The 24,604-nt window shown below is 53.7% G+C and overlaps 1 protein-coding gene and 1 long non-coding RNA gene across 4 annotated transcripts; one reads left to right on the plus strand and one right to left on the minus strand.

Annotated features, from left to right (window-relative positions):
* The first annotated feature begins 2,977 nt into the window (after positions 1 to 2,977).
* On the plus strand, positions 2,978 to 20,407 carry RAB4A (RAB4A, member RAS oncogene family). 2 transcript variants are annotated; one of them, XM_080651319.1, is made up of 8 exons: positions 2,978 to 3,308; positions 13,093 to 13,173; positions 13,729 to 13,843; positions 14,500 to 14,562; positions 15,976 to 16,130; positions 17,185 to 17,280; positions 17,906 to 18,039; positions 19,828 to 20,407. In XM_080651319.1, the coding sequence occupies exons 1-7, from the start codon at positions 3,278 to 3,280 to the stop codon at positions 18,019 to 18,021; spliced, it is 657 nt and encodes a 218-aa protein (XP_080507445.1). In that variant the 5' UTR covers positions 2,978 to 3,277; the 3' UTR covers positions 18,022 to 18,039; positions 19,828 to 20,407. The 2 variants fall into 2 exon arrangements, with proteins under 2 accessions (XP_080507445.1, XP_080507446.1); XM_080651320.1 differs by having other exon boundaries at positions 3,095 to 3,308; positions 16,014 to 16,130.
* Positions 16,420 to 22,973, minus strand: LOC308238893. Of its 2 annotated transcripts, none has more exons than XR_013959638.1 (3): positions 22,777 to 22,963; positions 19,246 to 19,317; positions 16,420 to 17,011 (listed from the first exon to the last, which is right to left on the minus strand). It is a non-coding gene; the product is annotated as an uncharacterized lncRNA (long non-coding RNA). The 2 variants fall into 2 exon arrangements; XR_013959639.1 differs by having other exon boundaries at positions 16,425 to 17,011; positions 19,246 to 19,393; positions 22,777 to 22,973.
* Between the last annotated feature and the right edge of the window lie 1,631 nt (positions 22,974 to 24,604).

Consider the following 24,604-nt stretch of genomic DNA (forward strand, 5'->3'; position numbering starts at 1 on the left):
AAATTCCTATGCGCACTGCGGGCCCGGGACAAGTTGGCTGCTAAGCAGGACAGGCAGCGGCACCCGGCGGGGCCGGATAAATGTCCTCGGCGGGCCGTAGTTTGAGGACCCCTGGACTAGGGTTTATAACACAGGCCAAGCATTTAGTTCTGTTTCTAGTGTTTATTAAGGACCCGGTGACATCACACTAGTAGTAGGTGGCACTTCAAAATGGTTTTATTACCGTCTTTCTACAATGACATGGTGGCATATAAAAGATCCACTTTTCATTTCTCATAAATCAACAAGTTAAAAATGAAGCTCATTACATTTCATTAAATCCACCTTACATGGGGAGGTGCTGAGTTTTATTTCACTCATCCCCTCAGTCAACAACCATTTAATTACGGAGGGCTTGCTATTTTAGGCAAGGGGATCGCACAGAGAGTAAGACAGGGGCAGAGTGTACCATCTAGAAGGGGAGCAGACAACATAAAAAAATAACCAATATATGTGTTAGATGGTGTTTAATGCTGTGGGGTGGGGGGGACCCAAAGTAGTGTTAGGGAGGAGAGGGAGGAGGGAGGGAGGGAGGGAGGGAGGAAGGAGGGAAGGAGGGAGGGAGGGAGGGAGGAGGGAAGGAAGAAAACCTCTATGACTAGAGCCAGGAGCGTAAAGGGGGGAGTAGTGTGAGAGAGAGAAGTCAGAGGGAGGCAGACCATGGAGGATCTTATAAGTGAGATGAGGCATTTTGAGCAGAGAGTAGCATGATGGGACTTATATCACACACACACACACACACACACACACACACACACACACCTCCAACACGGGCTGCTTGCAAAGAGAAATGTTCTTTTTGTTGTTGTATATTTACATGGCGATGGGATCCCTCTAGCAGCTGCTGGGAAGTGTGGATGCTGGGTTTTTCTCGTGTGCGCATGAAGAAGCTGGGCATCCTGGTGGGGGAGATAAGCCACTGTTTATAGAATCCTGGGCAAGAGAGGAATTCCGCACTCACCAGCTTCCGACAGCATTTAGATGCACAGACTGTGCTGTGGGTTAGTGTCAGGAGGCAGCCCCTCGCTCTGAGCTGAGAGGTCACGCTCTGAGCTGAGAGGTCACGAGAGTCCTAGGGGCGCAGGAAGGAGAGGACCAAGCTGAGGGGAGGGAGGGAGAGAGAGAGAGAGAGAGAGAGAGAGAGAGGGCGCCAATATTTCCTTTTCTAGTTGACATATTTGGCTTTTATTTTTTTAAATATATTTTATTGATTTTTTACAGAGAGGAAGGGAGAGGCACAGAGAGTCAGAAACATCGATGAGAGAGAAACATCGATCAGCTGCCTCCTGCACACTCCCCACCGGGTATGTGCCGGCAACCAAGGCACATGCCCTTGACCGGAATCGAACCCGGGACCCATGAGTCCACAGGCCGATGCTCCATCCACTGAGCCAAACCGGTTAGGGCACATATTTGGCTTTTATATTTGCACTCTAAATTATTTCTTTGGGTGGCTTTCCCAAGACAAACAGTCCCTTCCCAAAGGCCTATAAAGTCTCTGTTCTCCACGGGAGAGGAAACCGCTCTCTGCTTTGAAATAGCAGCTTCATTTTTCTTTCCATCACCCTGTCCAGGTTTCAGAGATCTCCAGGTCCGGTTTCGGTCAGTAACCCCAGCGAGTGATCCCTGTAACCCAGGGAGGCCTTTCGTATCCACAGACGTTTCTGGTAGGAAGAAAAAAACTTAGGTCTAAAGAATGGGATCGCTGTCTCTTTCTTCTGAAATAGTTTTCACCGGAATCGGTCTGCCTGGCTCGGGAGTGTATGCCAAACCGAAGGTGCAGAAAGCCAAATAAGAAAGCGATAGAGTGTCTGAGCCGCTGAACGAGGGATATATGGGCAATAATTCCAGACAAGGAGAGATCCCGAAATATTCCAGCGTGGGGCCTCCTCTGCGATTTGGGAGCAAGGATATTTATTTGCTATTAGGATCGGAAATGAAAATAAAACGGAGAGGCAAGTAGACATAGGGGAAGAGGAGAAACAGCCTCAGATAAGATCTGATGGAACCAAATGGACTTGGGTGGGGTGGGGTGGGGGTGGGGGGGTGTACTTCCTGGCATTTCCCCCACGGTCCACGTCGCCCGGGAGCTGAGCCAAGGCATATTTTTAGTCTTCTGCTGTGTCTTTTGAACACGGTTGGGTCGTGTGAGATATGACGTCACCCTGCTCATGCTCCGATGACGCACGCTCCCCACCAAAATGTCCTTCGCCATGCGTGCTTCTTTCTCCGTTTCCAACGCAAGGGGATCCTGAATTCCTCCCGGACCCCCGATCTCAGAAACGCGTCCCAGCCGAGGGCCAGGGGTGCCTCCTGCCGCTGGGCCACGCTGTCCACAGTGGGCTGCGGGGACCATGGTGCACAGACAGGGACCCCCTTCAGCTCTGGTCGGTGTGGCCCAGACCCGGGGGGCGCCGGCAGGTGCAGCGCCGAGGGCTCGCCTGCGTGCAGCCCAGGGCTGGCCTCCTGGTTGCACGTTCACCACCGTCCCGGGTGGCTCGTGACAGCCGGAGGAAGGTCTTTGCAGGCTGAGAGCCGCACAGGACGACGATGCGGGCTGCCTGATGCTCATACAATACAAACCCAGCATCCAGATGTCCCACCAGCTGCTCCAGGAGCCCAGTAACCTGCAAACATACAACCACAGAGACGGCGGCGACCTCTTCACTGAGGCGGGTCCATGTGGCGAAAGGACTGTCTCCCTCCTCTGGCCAAAAGCTGGACCCCACTGACCCCCGCCCCCCTCCCCCCTCCCCCATCCCCCTCCCCGAACCCCAACCCCCACCTCCATCACCCGCCGGGGCCGTCCCGCCCACTCTGAATTCAGCGAGCCGCGCGGGCTGCGTGCGCATGCGCAACCGCGGGGCGGGGCGGGGCCTCGCGCTCTCCCGCGGCCCCTCCCCCTCCTCTTCCCGGGCCCGTCTCGCCAGCGCGGGGCGGAGTGCGCCTGCGCGACAGCGGGTGGGCGGGGCCTCGCGCTCCCTCTCGCCCCTCCCCCGCTGCGCCCGGGCCCATCCCGCTGGCGCGGAGCGGTGTGCGCCTGCGCGGAGCCGGCAGTCCCGCTGGGCCGCAGCCGCGGGGTGGCGGGCGGTTGCCTTGGGGACCGCGGGCCCCTCCCTCTTCGGTCCCCGCCCCACGCCGTTCGCCACCGCGACACGGCGGACGACCCCGGCCCTCCCCTCCCGCCGCCCGGCCGGCGCTGCAGCCGTGACCCGCGAGAGGCGGCGCCGCTCCCAAGATGTCGCAGACGGCCATGTCCGAGACCTACGGTAGGCGGGCGGGCGGGCGGGGGCGCGGGCCCGAGTGCGGGCGCGGTCTGCTTCCCAAGTTTCCTCCTCTTCTCCGCGTTTCCTCGGAGTCCGGGTTCCTGGCCCAGGGTTCGTGGGGTGGGGGAGGCGGCCGAGCCCCCGTCTCTGCGCGGCAGTGTCCCCAGGGAGGGATGGAAGGACTTGGGGCGACTCCTGCGTGTCCGGGAGCCTCGGGCGGCCCAGCCTGACCTCGCGTCCCCCGGTTGGCGATGCCTTCCTTCGCACCTGAGCACCTAGAGTTGTCGGTAGTGGGATCCAGTGCCTTCTCCGGAGACCGTCCCCCCTCCCCCCCCCCCCTCCTCTCTCTCTCTCTCTCTCTCTCTCTCTCTCTCTCTCGTTTTGTGGCCCTTCCTAGCTGCATTATCACTATTTATAAATGTGTCTTTTTAAGGCCGGGGGCACAGTCCTGAGTGTGTGTGTGTGTGTGTGTGAGCTTTGCCACCGCACAAATACAATTGCGAATAAATGAGAGCGTCCCCGGTCCATATGCTGGGTGCTCCCGGTTTGGTCCCGTCCCGCGTGGGAAGCACGGGCCGCTCGGTGGACCTCCAGGTCCTCCGCGGGTCGAGGCGGCGTCCCCAGCCCCGAACCCCTCCCAGGTGGGCGCATCCGGGCGGAGACTTGCCAGAGTTCTGATTCGGAGCTGTGCAGCCCCGGGGCCAGGCTCCGCGGCCCGCGTGGCTTCCGCAAGCCCGGTAGCTCGTGCCTCCTCCGTGGGTGCTGGTGCCGCTCCTCCCCCGGGAGTGTGCGTGCAAGGACACGTGTGCAAGGGGCACCTGGAGCCCGCATGCTGGAGGGCACACTCAGCACGCGCGGCCCTGGGCTGGTGGGGCCCCCTGTCTAGTGGGGGGGGGCGGGGAAGTGGGGGGACACGGTGTTAATCCAATTACGACTCTAATGAATGGTTCAAGCCCTGGCAGGACATCTGAAGGAATGCGGTCGGTGAAAGTGCGTTACAAAGAAACCGAACCCGGACAAAGAACCCTAACCCAGCCTGGGGGGGGCCCCCCCAGAAGACCCGAACCAGCCAATACAGCAGAACTGCACATGCCCAGGCCCTGAGAGAGGGAGGTCCCCTAAGGGGAGGGTGGTTTAGGCCCCACAGCCCTTGGGGGGAGCCCTGGGGAGAAGGGCAAGGGTGAGGCAGAGAGGACCCCAAAAGGTCAAGGTGCGTTTGCTCCTGTGGTGGGTGCGAGCTTGGTGACACTGGGGGGCAGGGTGTCTGTTTCTCAGAAGGCTTGGGCGATCCTCCCGGAAGTTGCTGGCTTCCTAAGGACCCCGTGTGGTCAAAGGTGCAGATGCTTTACAGCGGTCGGCAAACTCATTCGTCAGCAGAGCCAAATATCAACAGGACAATGATGGACATTTCTTTGGAGAGCCACATTTTTTAAACTTAAACTTCTTCTAACGCCACTTCTTCAAAATAGACTCGCCCAGGCCGTGGTATTTTGTGGAAGAGCCACACTCAAGGGGCCAAAGAGCCGCCTGTGGCTCGCGAGCCGCAGTTTGCCGACCACGGCTTTAGTACATTGCACCCACGTGGGCCGGGGCTCTCCATAGAGAATCCCAGGCCCGTCTCCTAAAGCAGATGGTTTCTCCAGCAGTTTGGGGTTATATTCTTGCTTTTCTTTATTTTCAAGTGCCCCTGACCCCACCATCCCTTTTTTCTTTAGCCTGGAGGAGGTTGACGAGGAGGGGTGGACCCCCAAGTGGGGGTGGTGAGGGCCGGAGGGGTGCAGGAAGTGGAGCTGTTATGTTTCATGTGTCTCCTGTGAAATGGTGACCTTGATAAAGTGTAGCATGGCCGGCGCATCCCTACTTGCCTTCGGAGGTCATTGAACTTCGGAGCAGCGCAGAACTGGTGGAGTTCTGACCTTAAGGCTTTGGTTATTAGGGTTCTTATTTCGTGGTACCTTCCAAATGGGCTTTTACTTTTTACCAACCGAAGTGAACCTTTTCCTGTAATAGAGGAAACCACTCGAAAGTTCCTTTTAGAAGAGCAGGTGTGGCAGTTGAAAGTGTCAACCTGAAGTTAAAAGATCACCCCAAGCCCGGTCCTAAGGCTGTCACCTTCCCTTATCGTTGACCTGTGTGCCCAGCATTCTTCCCCAAAAGGAAAACAGTCAGGGCCCTCCTCCCGGAATTCGTCTGCAGCCGCTGGTAAAAAAATATTTGCCTAACCTTTCAACTCCTTTCTGGTCTAGGCCCATTTTCTGTCTTCTGGAAAAGAGGGCTCTGTGACCTTCCCCGGGGTAAAACGGAAAATAAAGAGCCACCGCTTACAATGTGCTGTTCATCAGCCATATCTCCCTGCTGCTTCCCACGTTAAAGCAACATTTCACCTTTCATAGACTGAGTGGTGTTCAACAATTTGGTGCTTTGAAGCCACTAACCACATGAAAAACATATACTTTACACAATAGTGGGATACAAGTTTGCAATATTAAATGCGTAGGTTTCAGACAGAAACCTTCCATCTATCCTATACTGACTGGTTCCCAAATGTTCGATTCACCACATTCTTTTTTTTTTTTAATGTTTAATTTACTGTTTACACATTTTGTTCTTTTCTATTTGTTTTAGTTTTATTTTTTAAAATATATTTTATTGATTTTTTACAGAGAGGAAGGGAGAGGGATAGAGAGTTAGAAACATTGATGAGAGAGAAACATCGATCAGCTGCCTCCTGCACACCCCCTACTGGATGTGCCCGCAACCAAGGTACATGCCCTTGACCGGAATCGAACCTGGGACCTTTCAGTCCGCAGGCCGACGCTCTATCCAGTGAGCCAAACCGGTCAGGGCATCACCACATTCTTAAAACCCTGGCCGGTTAGTGTGGGTTAGGCCTGCCCGAGGAGCTCCCACCAGCTGAGACTGGGGGATCGCAGATTGACTTTAAAGTCGTTTCTGGCCGGTTTGGCTCAGCGTGTGGGCCTGCGGACTGAAGGGTCCCAGGTTCAATTCCCAGTCAGGGCACATGCCCGGGTTGCCGACTCCATCCCCACTGGGCGGCGTGCAGGAGGCAACCAATCAATGATTCTTTCTCACTATTGGTGTTTCTCTCTCTCTCCCTCGCCCTTCCTCTCTGAAATCAATCTATAATAATAAAAACATAATATGCTAATTAGACCGGATGTCCTTCTGGACAACCTTCCGGATGAAACTGGGGCTGCCAGGGAAGCCCGGGTCCCGGGTGCCAGAGGGAAGCCGGTGCCGGCAGCTGGGGTAGGAAGGCCTACTCTTGCATGAGTTTCGTGCATCGGGCCTCTAAGTAAAAATATATTTAAAAATAAAATAAAGTCGTTTCTGATACCAAGAGTTGCGAGATAGACTAACAAATCAAATAGGTAGTACCAAGCCTCGATGCTCAGAAGGGAGCTAAAAAGGATAAGCAGTGCAGCCCTGGCAGCTGTGGCTCAGTTGGCTGGGCATCCTCACCTGCACCAAAAGGTTGCTGGTTTGATTCCCTGTCAGGGCACACGCCTGGGTTGTGGGCTCCGTCCCCAGTAGGGGGTGTGCAGGAGGCAGCCAATCACTGATTCTCTCCCACATCAATGTTTCTCTCCCCCCTCCCTTCTCTCTCTAGAATATATTAAAAATATATTTTTAAAGTATAAGTAGGGCAGAAAATGCTACCAAAAATATTTTAAGGGCTGAGGCAGTTTGATAGGAAAAAATCTAAGACAAATCTCTATACATTGGAGTTTTTCTACAGTGAAAATACTTTATGAAACAACACAAATTGTTGGTTCTGTGCTACGTATTATTATAATATACTCTTAATGTTTTTATTTTGTGCTTTGTTTTGGAAGTATTAGAGTATTTACCACGTGATTTTGAGAATTATCCAGGAGTGTGTGTGTGTGTGTGTGTGTGTGTGTGTTTAGAGGCTTTTACGGGTTACACTATGTTCCCCAAAAGACATGTTCAGGCCTCACGCAGGTCCCTGTGACGGTGGCCGTGTTGGGAAGTGGGGCTGTGCAGGTTAAGGTGAGGTCCTGTTGGATTGGGGGCCCTAACTCAGTGCCTGGTGTCCTTCTGAAGCGAGCGGCATGTGTCCCAGGCAGGTGCATGGAGAATGTGGTGTGAATTCAGAGCCTGGGATTGGAGTGACGCATCCACAGGCCGGGGGTCGCCGCGGGTGGGGGCAGCCACTAGAAGCCAGTGGGTGGGCTCCGGAGAGCATGGCCGGCCAGCACCTTGACTTGGGACTCCATTCTCCAGAACTGCGAGACATACGTTTCTCCTTTAGCCGCCGTCTGTGTTCCCGTGTGCTCATTCACCTGAGAGCAAGTGACAGCCCTTTCTCTCTCTCTCTCCTGGCGGATGGGCCTGCCATCTGCCCAGCCATCCAGCCAGGCATTCGAGCATCATCGCACATGCCTCTCCTCACGGCCTCCTGCCCCTGCCCCTGCCCCTGCCCCTCCCCACCCCTCTGGGCCTCTGCAGCCCACCCTGCCCACCTGCAGCCCCCCCCCCCCCCCCGTCTCCCCACGCATCGCCCACAGCGCCGCCACTGCTGATCCTTCCGTATCCTGGTCTCCTAGTCCCGTTGCTTTCTCCGTCTCTTAAACTGACCTCTCCACGTAGTTCAAGTTACTGTTTACCCTGCAAGTGTCCAGGGAAGGTTACGTTGAGGCTGGTTTAGTGGATTTTAAAGCAGGAAAACCCAGCATCCCAAAGTTCATCGCAACAGCTTAGCTCAGGGCACGGCCCCTGCTCAGCGGCTGGCCCACAGCCTCCGACTCCTGTGCACCAGGAGGGGAGACAGCTCCTGGGTGAGGGTGAGGGTGGGCGTGAGCTGGAAGGGGACTTGGTGACGTTTATTTAGGGCCCTGGGGACTTAAGCCACAGCTTCACAGAAAAGTCAGGGTAAGTTAATGGTATTTCCAAGGGCCTTGGATTTGAGCTCCTTGAAGACAATTTCATGTAGGCATAATGTGAACTTTACTTCTAACTGTGACAATGGTAATATCTCTTCTGTAATTGATTGTATCACCAACAGTCTCAACTTTTGGGCCCCTTTTTAAATGTTTTTATTGATTTCAGAAAGGAAGGGAGAGGGAGAGAGAAACATTGATGAGAAAGAAACATCAATCGCTGCCTCTCGCACTCCCCCAGCTGGGATGGAGCCCACAGCCCGGGCATGTGCCCTGATCCGGAATCATAGGTCGGTGCTCAGCCCCTGAGCCACACCGGCCGGGCAGGCAGGCCCTTTCTGTCGAGTCAGCCAGCACACACGTCTCTGCTGGGCCCACGCCCCGTGGGCTCTCTGCCCACAGGTACCAGGCGGGGCCACGACCTCCGCTCTGGGCCTTTCTTGGGAATGAGAAGAAAGCTGGCGTCTCTTGAATTTCTTCTAAACCATCACAGAGAATGACCCGACTGCCGTTCTAGATTCCCCATTCCTAACACGTTAGGGCAGTGGTCGGCAAACTGCGGCTCGCGAGCCACATGTGGCTCTTTGGCCCCTTGAGTTTTTAGCAAAGGCCAGCCTAGGAGTACCCTAACTAAGTTAATAACAATGTACCTAACTATATAGTTTAAGTGTAAAAAATGTGGCTCTCAAAAGAAATTTCAGTCGTTGTACTGTTGGTATTTGGCTCTGTTGACTAATGAGTTTGCCGACCACTGGCTAGGGTACTGGCCTGTGGAAACGGTTTGAGGGAAAACTTCTGAACCCTCGCCTCCTGTCACCCCGTCCTTGGGCGTCACTGCTCTCCTGCCCGCCCGGCCGGCCGTGGGCTGTGCTCCTGCTGTTTGAAGAAGCCTGGACCTTGTTCCTCTGGGGCCGGGAGTGTGGATAAAGCAAGCGATGTGCACGGTTCTGTTGTTGAAAGGCTGGATGGAGTCACCCGGGTTTCAGGGATGGTGGCTCTCGCACAACAGGCCGGTCAGGTAGCGCTGTGCCACACGTGTTCTTCCTTGTAATTCCCCTCAGGGCTTCCAAGCAGAGTGGAGGGAGATTCGGCCATACGGATGGACCCCTGGTGGTGATGGGTGTGCCTCCTAGAGAAACAAGCCCTGTGTGGCAGGACTTAGCGAGCTTGTCTTTTGCTTCCTGCTCCCTCTCTTCTGTGCTGTGTTCTTGGCACTTAAGAAGTCTTAAAAAGCACTCTTCATAAAGTGCTAATGGATTATGGATGAGAATGTACTTTAGAGGGAAGTCTATCGTTTGCAAATGAATTTTTAATCACGCAGGAAAGACATTGGGACTTATAAACAAAGCATCTGTTTCCATTAAAAACATCGCGATCTGCAGCGTCCTCGGTGTAAGTCCTGCTCTCGGTCCGTCCTTCCCGCTGTCAGCACAGGGTCCTCCCGGCTGCATGCCATCTCCGCTCCGCTGGGGCGTGTGCAGGTCTGTTCTTCAGAGCAGGCAACTCCGATTGGACAAAGCCCATCTTCCTTGAAGACCAGATCATAAGCTCTCTGGGGTGGGGTGGGGGGGTTGCTGAGGCGGCTTTCTGTCCATCGCGCTGTGCATGGTTCCCAAACACAGCTCCAGGGAACCCAGAGAGCCCTATGTGATTCCGTGTGAGGGGGATGTACTTCCCTCTCCGTTACAGAATGTGGTGCATAGGAAACCCCACTTAAAGCCATAGTGGATCCTGTTCCTCATGGTGGAAGGCACAGCCTTTCCCATCCTAACAGCATGAATGCGACTGGAGAAAGACCTGGTTCGCAGACAGCATAGTCCGCCTAGAGGGCACACGGCGTCCTTCAAGGATTGATGTGCCTGAAGTCCGTCACGGCCCGGGCAGAGGGCTGCACAGGCTTCGCTCCCGGAGCTGGGGCCGCTGCGCCCGCTGGGGATGGCCTGGTACCTGGAGAGAGAACGTGATGATCAGATGGAGGTGACAGATGGAAAAGACAGGCTTTGGGCGCCCCTGTGGGGACTGTGCTGAGCCCAGACACAGCCTGGGGCCCTGGGGCTGGCATGTTACTGTGCTGACAGGTGTATCAGGTGATCTGAATCCGTGGTCAGCAAACATTCAAATGCCTGGCTATGGTGGTGAAGTAAATATTTGTTAAATGAACACCCCTGGTTCTACAGCCAGGCTCACCAGCCTTCTACTAATGGGCTCTATACGATCAAACAAATAGTACGCTCCACTGACTCTGCTGTCTTTGCCCTCCCTTCCCCTATTCTACCCGCCTCCCCAGGTCCCATGCTCTCCTGCTGCCACACCTTCCTTCCCTCCTCCGCCAACATGTCAGCGAGGTTGCTGCTGCCTCATTCCCCCCAGCCCGGGTACCAAACGTTTGTCATGTGAAGCTCAGGTCATCGTACGTCCTGTGCTCTAACTCCTCACTGCGTTACCTGGTGGTCACTCCTTATGCTGCAGGTCACCGGGCTCCTAGTCTTGCTGGCCACCCACCTGCTCCCTGACCTGCTCCATCAGCAGCTCTAACCTCCACTAACTCTCAAGCCCTTGACCTCCCTCCCAGTGGGTGTCGGGGAGGAGGAGGTGCCCGAACGAAGACACTCCCTCTCAGCGGGGGACCTGAGCTGCGCCCACTGTCCTTCCCCCTTCTCCTCTTCTCGGAGGAAAGGTCTCTCCCTGTCGGAGGCTGGCCCTGCCTTCCCCCGTGGCCTCCCCCCCCCCCCCCCCGCCCCGGGGTCAGCGCCCATCACCCTCCCTTCCTTTTGCGCTGGTAGCTCCTGTGTCTGCCGTGCGCCTTGCGCCCTCCGGGACCCTCTGCTCTCCTTCCCACCACAGCCCAGCTTCTCCTAAGAGTGGCCCGTCCTCCGTCTGCAGCGTCTTCCTTGTTCTGCGGCTGCCTGCTCCCCACCTCCCGGGAGGGTGGTTTCCCCGGGGTGCTGAGGGTCCCTTGGATGCGGCAGCCTTTCTTTTTTTTTATTCAGAGAGGAAGGGAGAGAGAGAAACATCCATGATGAGAGAGAATCATGGATCGGCTGCCTCCTGCACGTCCCACACTGGGGATCGAGCCTGCAACCTGGACATGTGCCCTGACCGGGAATTGAACCCTGACCTCCTGGTTCATAGGTTGACGCTCAACCACTGAGCCACGCCGGCCGGGCAGGACACTGCACCTTATCTTACCTAGCTTCCCTTTTCAGGGTCAGCCCTCATAAGAACGCCCCCCGAGTCTCCACCATGTTAGCTCCTGGGTATTTAAGCATGATCTCTAACTATGTCATTCTGCCGCATGGATTCCCCGTCAGGATCTTTAGTGTTTCTTATCTCGGTGGCTGGCGTCACAAACCGGCTTGCTCCCTGAGCCAGAAACCAGGACGCCGCCTCAGCTGAGGCCACGGTCCCTGCCATCAAGGCCATCCACCTTGGCTTCCGGTCTGACCTTTGAAACCTTGAAAGCAAAAGCCTGTGGGAGCAGCTGGGAAGGCAGAGGTCAAAGGTCATCTCATGTACCAGCTGGGCCTTCATTTCCTTGGAGCCCCAGGTCCTGCTGCACAAACCCGCCCCGCCCCGCCCCGCCCCGCCCGTTCCCTGCTGTCAGGGCGGAGGTCTCGTGCCTGCAGCGCCCGCTCCTGCTTTATGCTTCCCATCTGCTCTGCTCTGGGACGGAGAGGTCGCCTGCAACGACTTTCTCCAGAACGTTTTCGTCTTGGATCCTCCTACCATTACACACTGACGCCCCGCCTTCCCTCCCAGCCCGGCACCCCCTCCCGCCTCTGTCTCTGAGTGTGAGGACCTCTAGGTCCCCCTGGTAAGTGGGCCGGCTCATTTCCATTTAGCACCGTGTCCTCAGGGTTCATCCGGGTGCCCGTGTGTCAGAACCTGTCTCCGTTTTAAGGCTGAGTCATAGGACATTGTATGCACAGACCATATTTTGTTTCTCTGTCCCTCGATGGCTACTTGCGTTGCTTCCTTCCTGTGGCTGCTGTGAATAATGCTGCTATGAGCATGGGGTGGCCTGCTTTTAAAACGGGCAATGAGAAGCATACGGCTGTTGGTATTTTTAAATGCTAACAATTCTTTCTGATGGCACTATTCTGTAATTGTAATTGCCTGTAGTCACTGGAAAATCATTTGAGGTGGAATAGACTTAATCTTTGAGCGATGATGTAGTTCTTAAGAAACAAGTCAAAGCTAAGCATCACAGAGAAATAGCCTGTTTGGGGTCCACTGGGGGAGAGGAGGGGGCAGGCTAGAGAGGGCTCGGTTTGGTCTGGAAAGGGAGTGGGGTGGCCGGGGCGGGAGGGAGGCGGGCATGGGGAGCAGGGCCACAGTGAGCCGGCAGCGGGGGGCTGGGAGGGCCGGGGTCACAGTGGGGTGGGAGCAGGGTTGGCGCTGCACTCCAGGCTGAGCAGAACTCGGGTTTTTTGCTAACAGGAAAGGCAGAATGGGTCACCACGCAGTGCAGGCCGCCGATGCTGCGCCAGGCTAACTCACTCCCGTTCTGGAAGCCCTTACTTCCGTTTTATGGAAAACAATACCCCCAGTTAAATGCAGTGCTCTGTTTAAAGAAGCAGCGAAGAACTCTGTCTGGCCCGGCCGGTGTGGCTCAGTGGTTGAGCGCCGACCTATGAACCAGAAGGTCACGGTTCGATTCCCGCTTGGGGCACAGGCCCGGGTGGCGGGCTCGATCCCCAGTGTGGGGCGTGCAGGAGGCAGCCGATCCAGGATCCTCTCTCATCATGGATGTCTCTCCCCCTCTCCCTTCCTCTCTGAAGTCAATAAAAACAGATGTATATATTTAAATTATTTAAATAACCTGTTTTAAGGTTGTTTTTCACGGTCTCTTTGTTTTCCAGATTTCCTGTTTAAGTTCCTGGTTATTGGAAATGCAGGAACTGGCAAGTCGTGCCTGCTTCATCAGTTCATTGAGAAAAAATGTAAGTGACCTTGAACCTCAGTGTCCACGAATGTCTTCCAGGCACACGCTCCTGTTCCGCTCCTTTACAGCCTAACTTCTGAGTGTGTTTTTCAGGAAAGAAGTCATAGTTTAAAACACTTGAAAATAACATTAAGTTTGTTATCAAACTTTCTGTAAGATGACTGACTTTTTATCACGTTAGCATTCCAGTTTTATTCATTTACAGTTGAGTGTGCGAAACAGCTTATTAATGTATTATTTTCCATACAAACACCTGTCACCCTACCTCTGCCCCCCTTGTGTGAGACCCCTCGGTGAGGGGTAAAGTGGAGGGAGGGAGACAGCGTGGGTGAGAAGAGGGGGGTAAAGTGGAGGGAGGGAGACGGCGTGGGTGAGAAGAGGGACTGCGTGCTGTGTTTCAAACAGTGCGTGCTTATCAGCCGACGGCTGAAATGAATGGCTGCGTGAAGGGCATTCTCCATGGGTTAACCCTTGACCTCAGTGCGGCTTGCTTCCTGTAAGCCTGCTTCCGTAATGTTCTAAACTGGAATGTCTTGTTCTTTTTCTTTTCCAGTCAAAGATGACTCCAATCATACCATAGGAGTGGAATTTGGTTCCAAGATAATAAATGTTGGTGGTAAATACGTGAAGTTGCAGATATGGGATACAGCGGGCCAAGAGCGATTCAGGTAGCTCTCTCTAACGTGATGGAAATGTTTGAAGGCTGCATTAGAAATGATCAGTTACTATATTCTCCTCATCTGTGGGCCCCCAGCCCCCGTGCTCAAATGTCAGGGACTTCACCTCGGGAAGCTTTAAGAAACAAGTGGAAAGTCAGTTTCTCTCCCGCAACATCAGTTTCTTTTCTTTTTTTCTTTAATATATCTTACTGATGTCAGGGAGGAAGAGGGAGAGAAACATCCATGATGAGAGAGAACCATGAATCGGCTGCCTCCTGCACACCCCACACTGGGGATGGAGCCCGCAACCCGGGCCTGTGCCCCGACCGGGAATCGAACCGTGACCTCCTGGTTCCTAGGTGGACGCTCACCCACTGAGCCACACCGGCCGGGCGCAGCATCCATTTCCTAAAGGGTCCGTTGAAGTCTGTTTCGAGGCAGTGCACCTTTTAGAGAGTGACTTGTCCGCCTGCGTCCCCACCCCCGTCGTTCCTGTGACCCATTGCAGACAGAAGCACAGCTCCTCATGTGTTTAGATGTCTGAGCCGTGTCTCCTAAAGCGGCGCCTGGCTGAGTTTGCCAAGCCCAGGGGGTGCTTTTGAGCAGGAAGGCGGTGCTCGGTCCAGGTCTCGGCTGGTGCGAGTACACGCGTGTGCCTCTTTCAGGTCTGTGACCAGAAGCTACTACCGAGGCGCTGCCGGGGCCCTGCTCGTCTATGACATCACCAGGTAACGCAGCCCACCCGGGGGAGAGGGAGGGCGCCCGGTCCGGGCGCACCTGCGCAGGGGTGCTGTGTGCTATGCCGGGTCCCGCGGCCGTGGGGCGGGGAGTCAGAAGCCCTTGGCCCTTTCACCTGGGGCCGCGGAGGCTGGAGCAGCCCGGCCAGGACTGCCCCGTAACGGAGGGTGCTGGTCAGGGCCAGAGAGCATCACTGTGTTTCTTAACGCGGTGCTTTGACACTTCCCCGGAGGTTCTCGAGTGCAGCCTCACCTGGGTAAATGGTTAACAATACGTTTTTTCATGTTTATTGATGTCAGGGAGGAGGGGAGAGGGAGAAGCGTGGATCGGCTGCCTCCTGCAAGCCCCCTACTGGGGATCAAGCCCACAACCCCAGCTCTTGACCGGAATTGAACCTGGGACCCTTCAGTCGGCAGGCCGACGCTCTATCTACTGAGCCACACCGGCCAGGGCTATTAGCAACACTTGACATTGACCGAGGTTGAGGGTGCAGGCTGTGGCTCTGATCGCCTGGCAGCTGATCCCCGTTCTGGTCACGTGTGGCGTCCTCAGATGAGGTCTCCAGCTCCCTGTCTGTCAAGTGGGGTGATGATGATGGTGTGGTCCCCGTGGGGTTACTGGGCAGCTCAGTCAGTCAATACAAAGCTCTGGCACATGAGGATCCAGGCTGCACTGTCCTATGCACCTGTCATCCACACATCAGTGACATGACATGAAAAGTCAGCTCCTTGGTCTCACTCGCCCCATGTCCAGTGCTCGGGAGCCGCGGCGGTGCAGGTGCTAGGACTCACCTGTCCTGCAGAGCCCTCACGGCCGGGGTGGCCTCGGGGCTGCTGGCACGGCCTCAGACACCTGTCACCACGCTGCCCCCGGGTCTTCCTGGGGAGGAACTTGCCCACCGGAGGGCGCCCCTCTAGTGGCACAGGCCTGTCTGTGTGGGAACGAGGCGCGCCGCCCCGGCCTGACCCACCCCACTTACCCGTGGCGACAGGCGCAGCTTGCCAGAGCGTGAGGGCTGAGGCCATCACACGCGCCAGGAGGAGCCCCCGCACAGCGCCACAGCGACCGGCTCCCCACAAAGGCCGCTGTCACGGCAGCAGGAGGGGTCCGTGGCCCAGGAGCCCCATCAGCATTTGCAACGTGAAGGATGGACGAAGGAGCATCTCCTTGTGCACCTTCGCGGGGCAAACAGCACAGCGGTCATTTCCCGGAGGCAGCAATGCGAACCTGTGGGGTGGGGGTGGGGGCGGGGGCAGGGGTGGGGGCCCGGGCCGCCGGGTTGTCTGGTACCTGGAGGTGCCGGCGCTCCCCGGCACGGTGGCGCAGTGTGAGTGTGTGAACGCCCGGAAGAGTTGCTAGTTTATAAAATACATGTATTATTCTCACAATCTTATGTTACGCAGCCGAGAAACCTACAATGCGCTTACTAATTGGTTAACAGATGCCCGAATGCTCGCCAGCCAGAACATCGTGATCATCCTCTGCGGGAACAAGAAGGACCTGGACGCGGACCGGGAAGTGACTTTCTTAGAAGCCTCCAGATTCGCTCAAGAAAATGGCAAGTGACCTTTGACCTATGACTGCTTCTCTGATGGCAGATGTGGGGGTAATAGCATTGCTTTCAGCTTAAAGTAGCTCCTGGGGTTTTAAGATGGAACTTTATTTCGGAAAAGCAGACCTTCCAGTGTTTGTACAGATGGAGACGTTCTTAGCCTGTTTCCACAGTATTGCATCTGCCGGTGAAGTTACTACGATGATAAAGGCAAATGTGTTCCTGTTGCCAGGACCTTTCAATGTTACAGGTCTTGGTTTAAAGTAAAACTGATAACAAAATTCTTAAAGGCTCTGATTAGATGATGGCATGTTTTTAATGTAGTTTGACCCTAAGATGGTGAAGTATCGGATCACATCCATGTTTCCCTCCCTCCCTCCCTCCCTCCCACTCTGTCTGAAAAGCCATGGAAAAAACATACTCATGTGAGGATTTTAAAAAGATAGAAAGGAGGACATCGGCCATCACGAGCTCATAAAGAAGCTGGTTAGAAATACAGAAGCTTAGACGTGGAGGCTCGGGGGATTTAGATGTCATCTAAGGCACCTCTTCCCACGTGAGGAAATGTGGCTCCAGAGGCTGAGGTTCTGCCCGAGCTCGGGCCGCTGTCTGCTGGCCTGGGGCCGCTCTGTGCAGAAGTGGGAATTGGTCCAGGACCTCCTCATGGTCAGAATGACAAACTGCAGTGTAGCCCCCAAACGTAAACACTTGCACATTATATCTGGGGTGCCATAAAGCTCACTGGAGAAGGAAACTGTTCCCTATCTGTATGCACAGCGGGCCGGGTCAGCCAGCCTGGTCCTCGCCTCGCAATGGCTTGCTCTTCGCCCACAGATGTAGGTGCTGGTCCCCGATGCCAGTGCTTCTCAGAAAGGGGTAGGCTCCATCTAACATTGAGAAACATATTGGCACTTACTGGTTTCATACTTACAGAACTAAAGGCTTTAGGTAACAAATGGCAGTCCGCCTGCTACCCTGGGGACACTGAACAGACTTAGGATTGAGTAAGTCTGATCGTCTCCTAAACGTGGCTGTGCGTCTTGTCTCCTGTCCCTTTTAGAGCTGATGTTTTTGGAAACAAGTGCCCTGACGGGGGAGAACGTGGAAGAGGCCTTCGTTCAGTGCGCAAGGAAAATACTTAACAAAATCGAATCAGGTAACTCCATGGGCCAGGCTCCGTGGACACGTGGGTTGTTGCCACAAATAATGCTGCGCGAATGACCTCGTATCAGTCACTCCACGTGTGTGAATGCCTGTAGGGCAGGCTCCCAGGGGACTTGCTGGGTCGGGCACCCTAAGCTTCTGGGATGCAGGGAAAGGCCGCCACTCCTCCTGTCGGGGCTACAGCAGCTGCGCCCTCCCCACCACGGGCCGGGAATGAGAGGGCTCCTTTCACTAAGCCCTGCCGGGGGGTGGTCAGACTTGGTGTCATTCTGCCAGCCTGATAGGTGAAAAGGGACGTCTTTGCAGTTTAATTTCACATTACCTTACCTCTGTATGCATAATATAGTCGCATGAATTCCAAATTCAGCAAGTGCCCAGAAAGGGTACAGGGACAGTCCCCCTCCACTGCTGCCCGCCCCCCTTGCCTGCCGTCTGAAGTCAGCCATTATTACCGGTTCTCTGCCTTCAGACATTTATCCCTGGGCAAGTAAGCTTGTATGTATACGTCCTCCTCTAGGAGAAACAGTGGTGTGTGTGCATGCATGGATACTTGTTCCCGAGTATGTTTTGGGGATCACAGAAGCAAAACCCTTTTTTAAAGACTTGCTGTTCCGCAGGTGAGCTGGACCCGGAAAGGATGGGCTCAGGCATCCAGTACGGAGACGCGGCCTTGAGACAGCTGCGCTCGCCGCGCCGCTCACAGGGCCCGGGCGCTCAGGAGTGCGGCTGCTAGACGCAGCTGGAGGCAGAGGTAGGTGCCCACGCACGGTCCCTGCGGGCCCTCCCCCCGCACCCTGTTCCCGGCCTGGGCTTCCACACGTGCTGCACGCAGCGACTGTTACACGCCTTTTGCAGCCACATGTGGGAAGGAGGGGTGGTTGCATCATTGAGTGTTAGATATTCTCAGGCGTGGAATACTCCTCCTTCTCAAGCTCACATGGGACAGTCACCAAAATAGACCACATTCTGGGCTATAAAACACACATTAACATATTTAAAAGAAAATAAACCATACAGTGTCTATTCTCGGACCACTGAATAAACTACAAGTCAGTAATAGAAGGATAACTGGGAAATCCCAAATACATGGAAATTAAACAACATACTTCTGAAGAAATCGTGTTAAAAGAGAAATCTCGAGAATTTTTAAAATATTTTAAACAAAAAATATTTTTAAACCAAATGAAAATCAAAACATAACATAAAAATTGGGGGGATGCAGCAAAAGCAGTGCTTTGAGGGGAATATATAGCATTGAATGCATATATTAGAAAAGCTCTAAATACAGTCCCCTACGTGCACACAGAAACGTAGGAAAAAAGAGCAAATTAAACCCTAAGTAGGCAGAAGAAATAATTAGAACAGAAATTAATGAAATTAACACTAAAATCAGTAGAGAAAAATCAACAAAACCAAAGCTAAGGGATAATAAAATCAGTGAGCTTCTAGCCAAGCTAAGAAAAAAAGAGGGTAAATTGCAAATATCCAATGTGAAAAAGGAACATCGCTAAGCAGATCCTGTGGACATTAAATGGAAAACTCTGAACAACTGTACATCCAATTTGATGAGCTAGATGAAATAGACCAATTCCTTGAAAGACGCAATTTGTCAAAACTCATATGAGAAGAAATACTATCAGAATAGGCCTATATATCTATTAAAGAAATTGAGCCAATAATTAATAACCTTCCAAAACAGAAAGCATCCGGCCCAGATGGGATAACTGGTGAATTCATTGAAGGGAGAAGTGACACAGATTTCCTAGTCCCTTTCATAGGCATATGCAGATGAAATGCTCATTAACTCGCTCTATGAAGCCAGCATTGCCTCATTCCAAAACCAAAGACATTACAAGAAAATTACAGACCAATATCTCACATGAACACAGATGCACAAATCCTCAAAAAAAAAAATTTAGCAAATTAAATCCAACAGTGTACAAAAAGAATCACATACCACCTCTCAGTGGGGTTATCTGGTGCCAGGCTGTTCGCGTTCCACAATCTGGGACTTCCCGAGGTGCTCGCGCTGGAGGGAAGGAAGGGGCGGGAGTTGCCGGGGGTGTCAGACAGTCTTCTGCCTTCGGGTCGGGTGAGGCGGCTTTCTGGGGTGAATTGAAGTCTAAATGAATGTACCTGTTGCTAAAATAGGAGGCTCATTTGTCAAATTCGCAAGTGGAGACTTTAACTTTGTAAAATATGTTTTATGGATTTCAGAGAGGGAGGGGGGGGAGAGAGAGAGAGAAACATCAGTAATGAGAGAATCCTTGATGGCTGCCTCCTGCACACACCCCCACTGGGGATAGAGCCCACAACCCCGGCATGTGCCCTGACTGGCATTGAACTTGACCTCCTGGTTCATAAGTCGACACTCAAGCACTGAGCCTCACTAGCCAGCAAGATTTTAACTTTAAAGCTTCCTCTTTTTCCCATTTACCTCAGTGGACTTTTTACAGATAGTCAACATTAGGAGTAGTGAACTGCTTGTTTGTACATTGATAGTTATGCATATTTCTAAATTGTTCTTCATATTTTTTAGGTGTTCGGACAGTGGTATTTGGGAAACAATTGTTGGAGCTTGAAGAAGGAGTGTTTTGTTTTTTTTTTACCACCATCCTTTTCTACTTTATGCAGAAGTAGATCTTTGTGCGGAAAAGAAATGATTGGGTGTTACCTTAGCCTGTAATGTGCACAGCAAACCGCGTGGTAAATGGACAGTGCCATTGATGTGTACATGTATGTAACTGTCCTGTTCCATGGCTTCCCTTTCCCCTGGGGTGAACCCTGGCTATGTACTGTATATACCCGAGCCCCCGTGTCCCTACAGCATGGTATCTCATGTATGATATAATAGAATGTTACACTAAATGCGGTCCAATATTTTATTTTTTGTAATCATATGACCTAAAGCCTGCTGGTGTGAGTTGCTTTACCATCACGCTGGCTGTGTCCCTTGGTGGGTGATGTTCATGACCTGCTCGACTCGGCGGCGGTGGCCAAGGCAGAGCCGGTTCATTCCATTTGCCGCGGTCCCCGGGGCGTCACGGGGCCTCGCTGGGAACGCTGCTCAGTGGTTACTCACGTACCGAAATAAAGTCCAAGTGGAGTTTTCCTACGAACCCAACTGTCCGCACTCTGTTGATTTTAAAGCATCTCATCCGGATCCATTCAGAAGGGAGGCCGAGTCCCTGCGGTTCTGGGCACTGTGGCCCACACCCCGAACCCGGGCCCGTCACCAAACACGTCTGCTCAGCGGAGGGTGATGGGCAGGCTGGCCCCCGGGCCCGTCCCCTGCTCTCCCTGCCGGAAACCACCCTTGGCTGCTGTGGATTCGGCGTTCGGGCCTCACTGCCCTTCCCAAGCCCGTTACTGTCCCGGGTTCCTCTTAAGGAACCACTCCATCAGGATATTAAAGGGATTCCACTGAGAAATTCCTCGCCGTGTGCTGAATGCTTCAACGCCTCAGTACAGTCATTAAGTCCACACGCAGGTAATCCATGCCAGGGTTACAGAAGTACAACGTATAAGGCACTGCAAAGACTTGTTCTAATACGTTAAACTGTCCGTTAAAAAGCCTATAAATAGAACTTTTCTCTCAAGTGACACACAGCAGGACCTGAAGCTCCCCCGATGTGTTCTTCCACTTGACCGGTCCCAGCTGACTTTCATGGCCCTGGGCTGCCGGCGGCTTTGCCGTTTGGGTTTATTGACAGAGTGCGGGGCAGGACCCGGGAAGTGACCTGCGTAAAACATCAGCACGCGTCTGTCTGATGTCTCCCTTTTGCTTTTAAAAAGCCTGAGTATTCTGCTCTATAAGCGAGTCCAGGGGGACTGCACACGCATTCCACATCCTCTGACCAATAAAAGTTGCTGGATCCCTGACCGGGGGTTCTCGGTGAAAGCTTTTAGGGGGGAGGGGAGCTGAGGGGATTGGCCAGCACAGGGCTCCGGACACCAGGGGCATGTCCTGCAAATACTCAGTTCCCACACTGTCCACCTGGGGGCAGTATCGGACCCCACAGGTTGAGGGATAAGTCTGCGCACACCCGCCCCCCAACCCCAACACATTTAAGGGGCCAACCACAAGCGTCCAGTTGTTCCCTGTGCTGACCCCCGGTCCATAAATCCCCGTTCCCACACCCCCTCCTTGGGTGCAGTGCATCAGCTAGAGCAGCTCACAGGAACTGACCCGTCTCGGGAAGACAGGGAGCTGGGGAAGCTGTCAGCCATCACTCTAAGGCAGGGGCCCTCAAACTCTTTAAACAGGGGCCAGCTCACTGTCCCTCAGACCGTGGGAGGGCCGGACTAGAGTTTAAAAAAAAAACTATGAACAAATTCCTATGCGCACTGCGGGCCCGGGACGCGTCGGCTGCTAAGCAGGACAGGCAGCGGCACCCGGCGGGCCGGATCCATGTCCTCGGCGGGCCGCATGTGGCCCGCGGGCCGTAGTTTGAGGACCCCTGCTCTAAGGTGAGCAGATGTTGCCGGGCCCGCGGGGCTCAGGGGTTGAGCATCGACCTAGGAACCAGGAGGTCACAGTTCCATTCCGGGTCGGGGCACATGCCCGGGCTGTGGGCTCCATCCCAGTGGGGGGCGTGCAGGAGGCAGCCGACCCATGATTCTCTCTCATCACGGATGTTTCTCTCTCCCTTCCTCTCTCTGGAACCAATAAATATACACCTCTTTTTAAAAAGGAAGCCGTTTTTTCTATAAGCGGCAGCCCACAGGCTGTGAGCACCGTGGTTAGGAAGCAGCCGCAGGGAACCCCTGGGACATCAGGAAAGTGGGGCGTGGGGCGTCCTCCGCGGAGGGCGTGGGGAGCAGAAGCGCTGGCGGCCTGAGCTGAACAGACCTGATGAGCTTCAGCTGCTTTCACTGTCGGTTTAACAGGCTTGTTAGCATGTTATTCCTGAGAAAACCCGAGTCCTTTTTTACATGTAAATTCGGCTATTTTATTTATTTAATCCTCATCCAAGGATTTTCTTACTGATTTTAGAGAGAGGGCAGGAAAGAGAGAGAGAAGGGGGGAGCAATGTGAGAGAAACATCGCTCGGTTGCCTCCCGTACATGCCCCCACCTGGGATTGAACCCGAAACCCTTTGGCATAAGGTACAACGCGCCCACCCACAGAGCCACCGGGCCAGGGGCAGAAGGTCAGTCTTTACAGTGAAGTTTCAGGGTTTTTATACCTTCCTACCCCCAAATCTCAGCACTTGAAAAATGGTAATAGTCACAGCGCGCTCCCAGCCAGGTTCAAGACCTGGCCAGGTGCAGCCTGCTCCCGCTCCCACCCCCACCCCTGGGCCCCACCCCCACCCCCGGGCCCCAGTCTGGCCTAAGGATCACCAGTTTGGAACCTTCCGGGGGGCGAGGGGGGGCCCAGGAAGAGTGGGGATGTAGTTTATGTTTGTCCCGTGTCTTCTCTAGGATTTTAAAAGACAACCAATACATCCCTGCCTCCGGGAAACGAGGAAAACGGGTCCCTTACCGGACGGATGGCTCATGGGAAGAGGCAGGAGCTCAGAATCGTCCCACGGAGGAGATGCGCAGGGCGAGGTGTGGGCGAGGCGCAGAGCCTCCGCGCCCCCCTCCAGGGGCACCCCTCTCCCCAACCTCCGCTCCACCACCCCGCTCCGTTCCCAACACCACCCTTTTTGGGTGCGATGGATTAAGTCGTTGCTCATTGGCTGTGGAGCTCAACCTCCAGCCCCTGTTCCCGCCCCGGAAGTGGGAGGGCAGGAAGGAAAGCTCCATCCTCCAATCACAGGCCGGCTCCCAGGCATCCCGCCCCCATCCTCAGGTGCCAGCCAGCATCACCGCATTAGCATACACAGGTGTGTTCCAAAGGGATGGGTGGGCCCTGGCCGGTTTGGCTCAGTGGATAGAGCGTCGGCTTGTGGACTCAAGAGTCCCAGGTTCGATTCTAGTCAAGGGCATGTACCTTGGTTGCGGCCACATCCCCAGTGGGGGGTGTGCAGGAGGCAGCTGATGTGCAGGAGGCAGCTGATCGAATTTCCTCTCTCATTGATGTTTCTGTTTGTGACTATCCCTCTCCCTTCCTCTCTGTAAAAAATCAATAAAATATGTTTAAGGAAAAAAAAAAAGGGCTTGTTGGACACTCCTTTCAACTTTGTGGCTCTCAGGAATGGAGAGCAAGCGACCAAATACTGTATCTGTGGCTCTCTCTGCATTCCCAGGGTTCCAGATGTCCTCCTGGCATTCCCTCTCTCTCTCTCTTTTTTTTTTTTTTTTTTTTTTTTTTTTTTAAATTAGTGGATGATTTTTAACTATCTTTTTTTTTTTTTTTTTAATATATTTTATTGATTTTTTACAGAGAGGAAGGGAGAGGGATAGAGAGTTAGAAACATCGATGAGAGAGAAACATCGATCAGCTGCCTCCTGCACACCTCCTACCGGGGATGTGCCCGCAACCAAGGTACGTGCCCTTGACCGGAATCGAACCTGGGACCTTTCAGTCCGCAGGCTGACGCTCTATCCACTGAGCCAAACCGGTTTCGGCATGGCATTCCCTCTCTTTTGTCTAAATTGCATCCTTTGCCCGGCCGGCTTTGCTCAGTGACTGAATGTTGACCAATGAACCAGGAGGTCACAGTTCCATTCCCGGTCAGGGCACATGTGGGGGTTGCCAGCTTGACCCCCAGCCGATCAATGATTCTCTCTCATCATTGATGTTTCCATCTCTTCCTCTCCCTTCCTCTCTGAAACCAATAAAATAAAAAAATTTACAATAGCTAAGATCTGGAAACAGCCTAAGTGCCCATCAGCAGAGGAGTGGATTAAAAAACTGTGGTACAGCCGAAACCGATTTGGCTCAGTGGATAGAGCGTCGGCCTGCGGACTGCGGACTGAAGGGTCCCGGGCTCGATTCCGGTCAAGGGCATGTACCTTGGTTGCGGGCACATCCCCAGTGGGAGGTGTGCAGGAGGCAGCTGATCGATGTTTCTCTCTCATCGATGTTTCTAGCTCTCTATCCCTCTTCCTTCCTCTCTGTAAAATAGCAATAAAATATATTTTAAAAATAAAAATAAAAAAAAATAAAAAACTGTGGTACATCTACACAATGGAATACTACGCCGCTATAAAAAAAGAAGGAACTTTTACCATTTGCAACCGCATGGATGGAACTGGAGAGCATTATGCTAAGGGAATAAGCCAGTCGGAGAAAGAGAAACATCACATGATCTCACTCATATGTGGGATATAATGATCAACATAATTTGATGAATAAGAATAGATTAATCTAGAGACAAATGGCAGGGGAGGGGGGTTAGAGAGCAACCAAAGACCTTGTATGC

Source organism: Plecotus auritus (genome assembly GCF_963455305.1).
Source record: "Plecotus auritus genome assembly, chromosome: 14".
NCBI lineage: Eukaryota > Metazoa > Chordata > Mammalia > Chiroptera > Vespertilionidae > Plecotus > Plecotus auritus.

Bases quoted from the DNA above. Each gene is read 5' to 3' on its own strand.
- RAB4A (XM_080651319.1), top strand. From the start codon at position 3,278: ATGTCGCAGACGGCCATGTCCGAGACCTACG. The intron at 13,174-13,728 runs GTAAGTGACCTT...TTTCTTTTCCAG, and splicing joins TCAGTTCATTGAGAAAAAAT to TCAAAGATGACTCCAATCAT. The intron at 13,844-14,499 runs GTAGCTCTCTCT...TGCCTCTTTCAG, and splicing joins GCGGGCCAAGAGCGATTCAG to GTCTGTGACCAGAAGCTACT.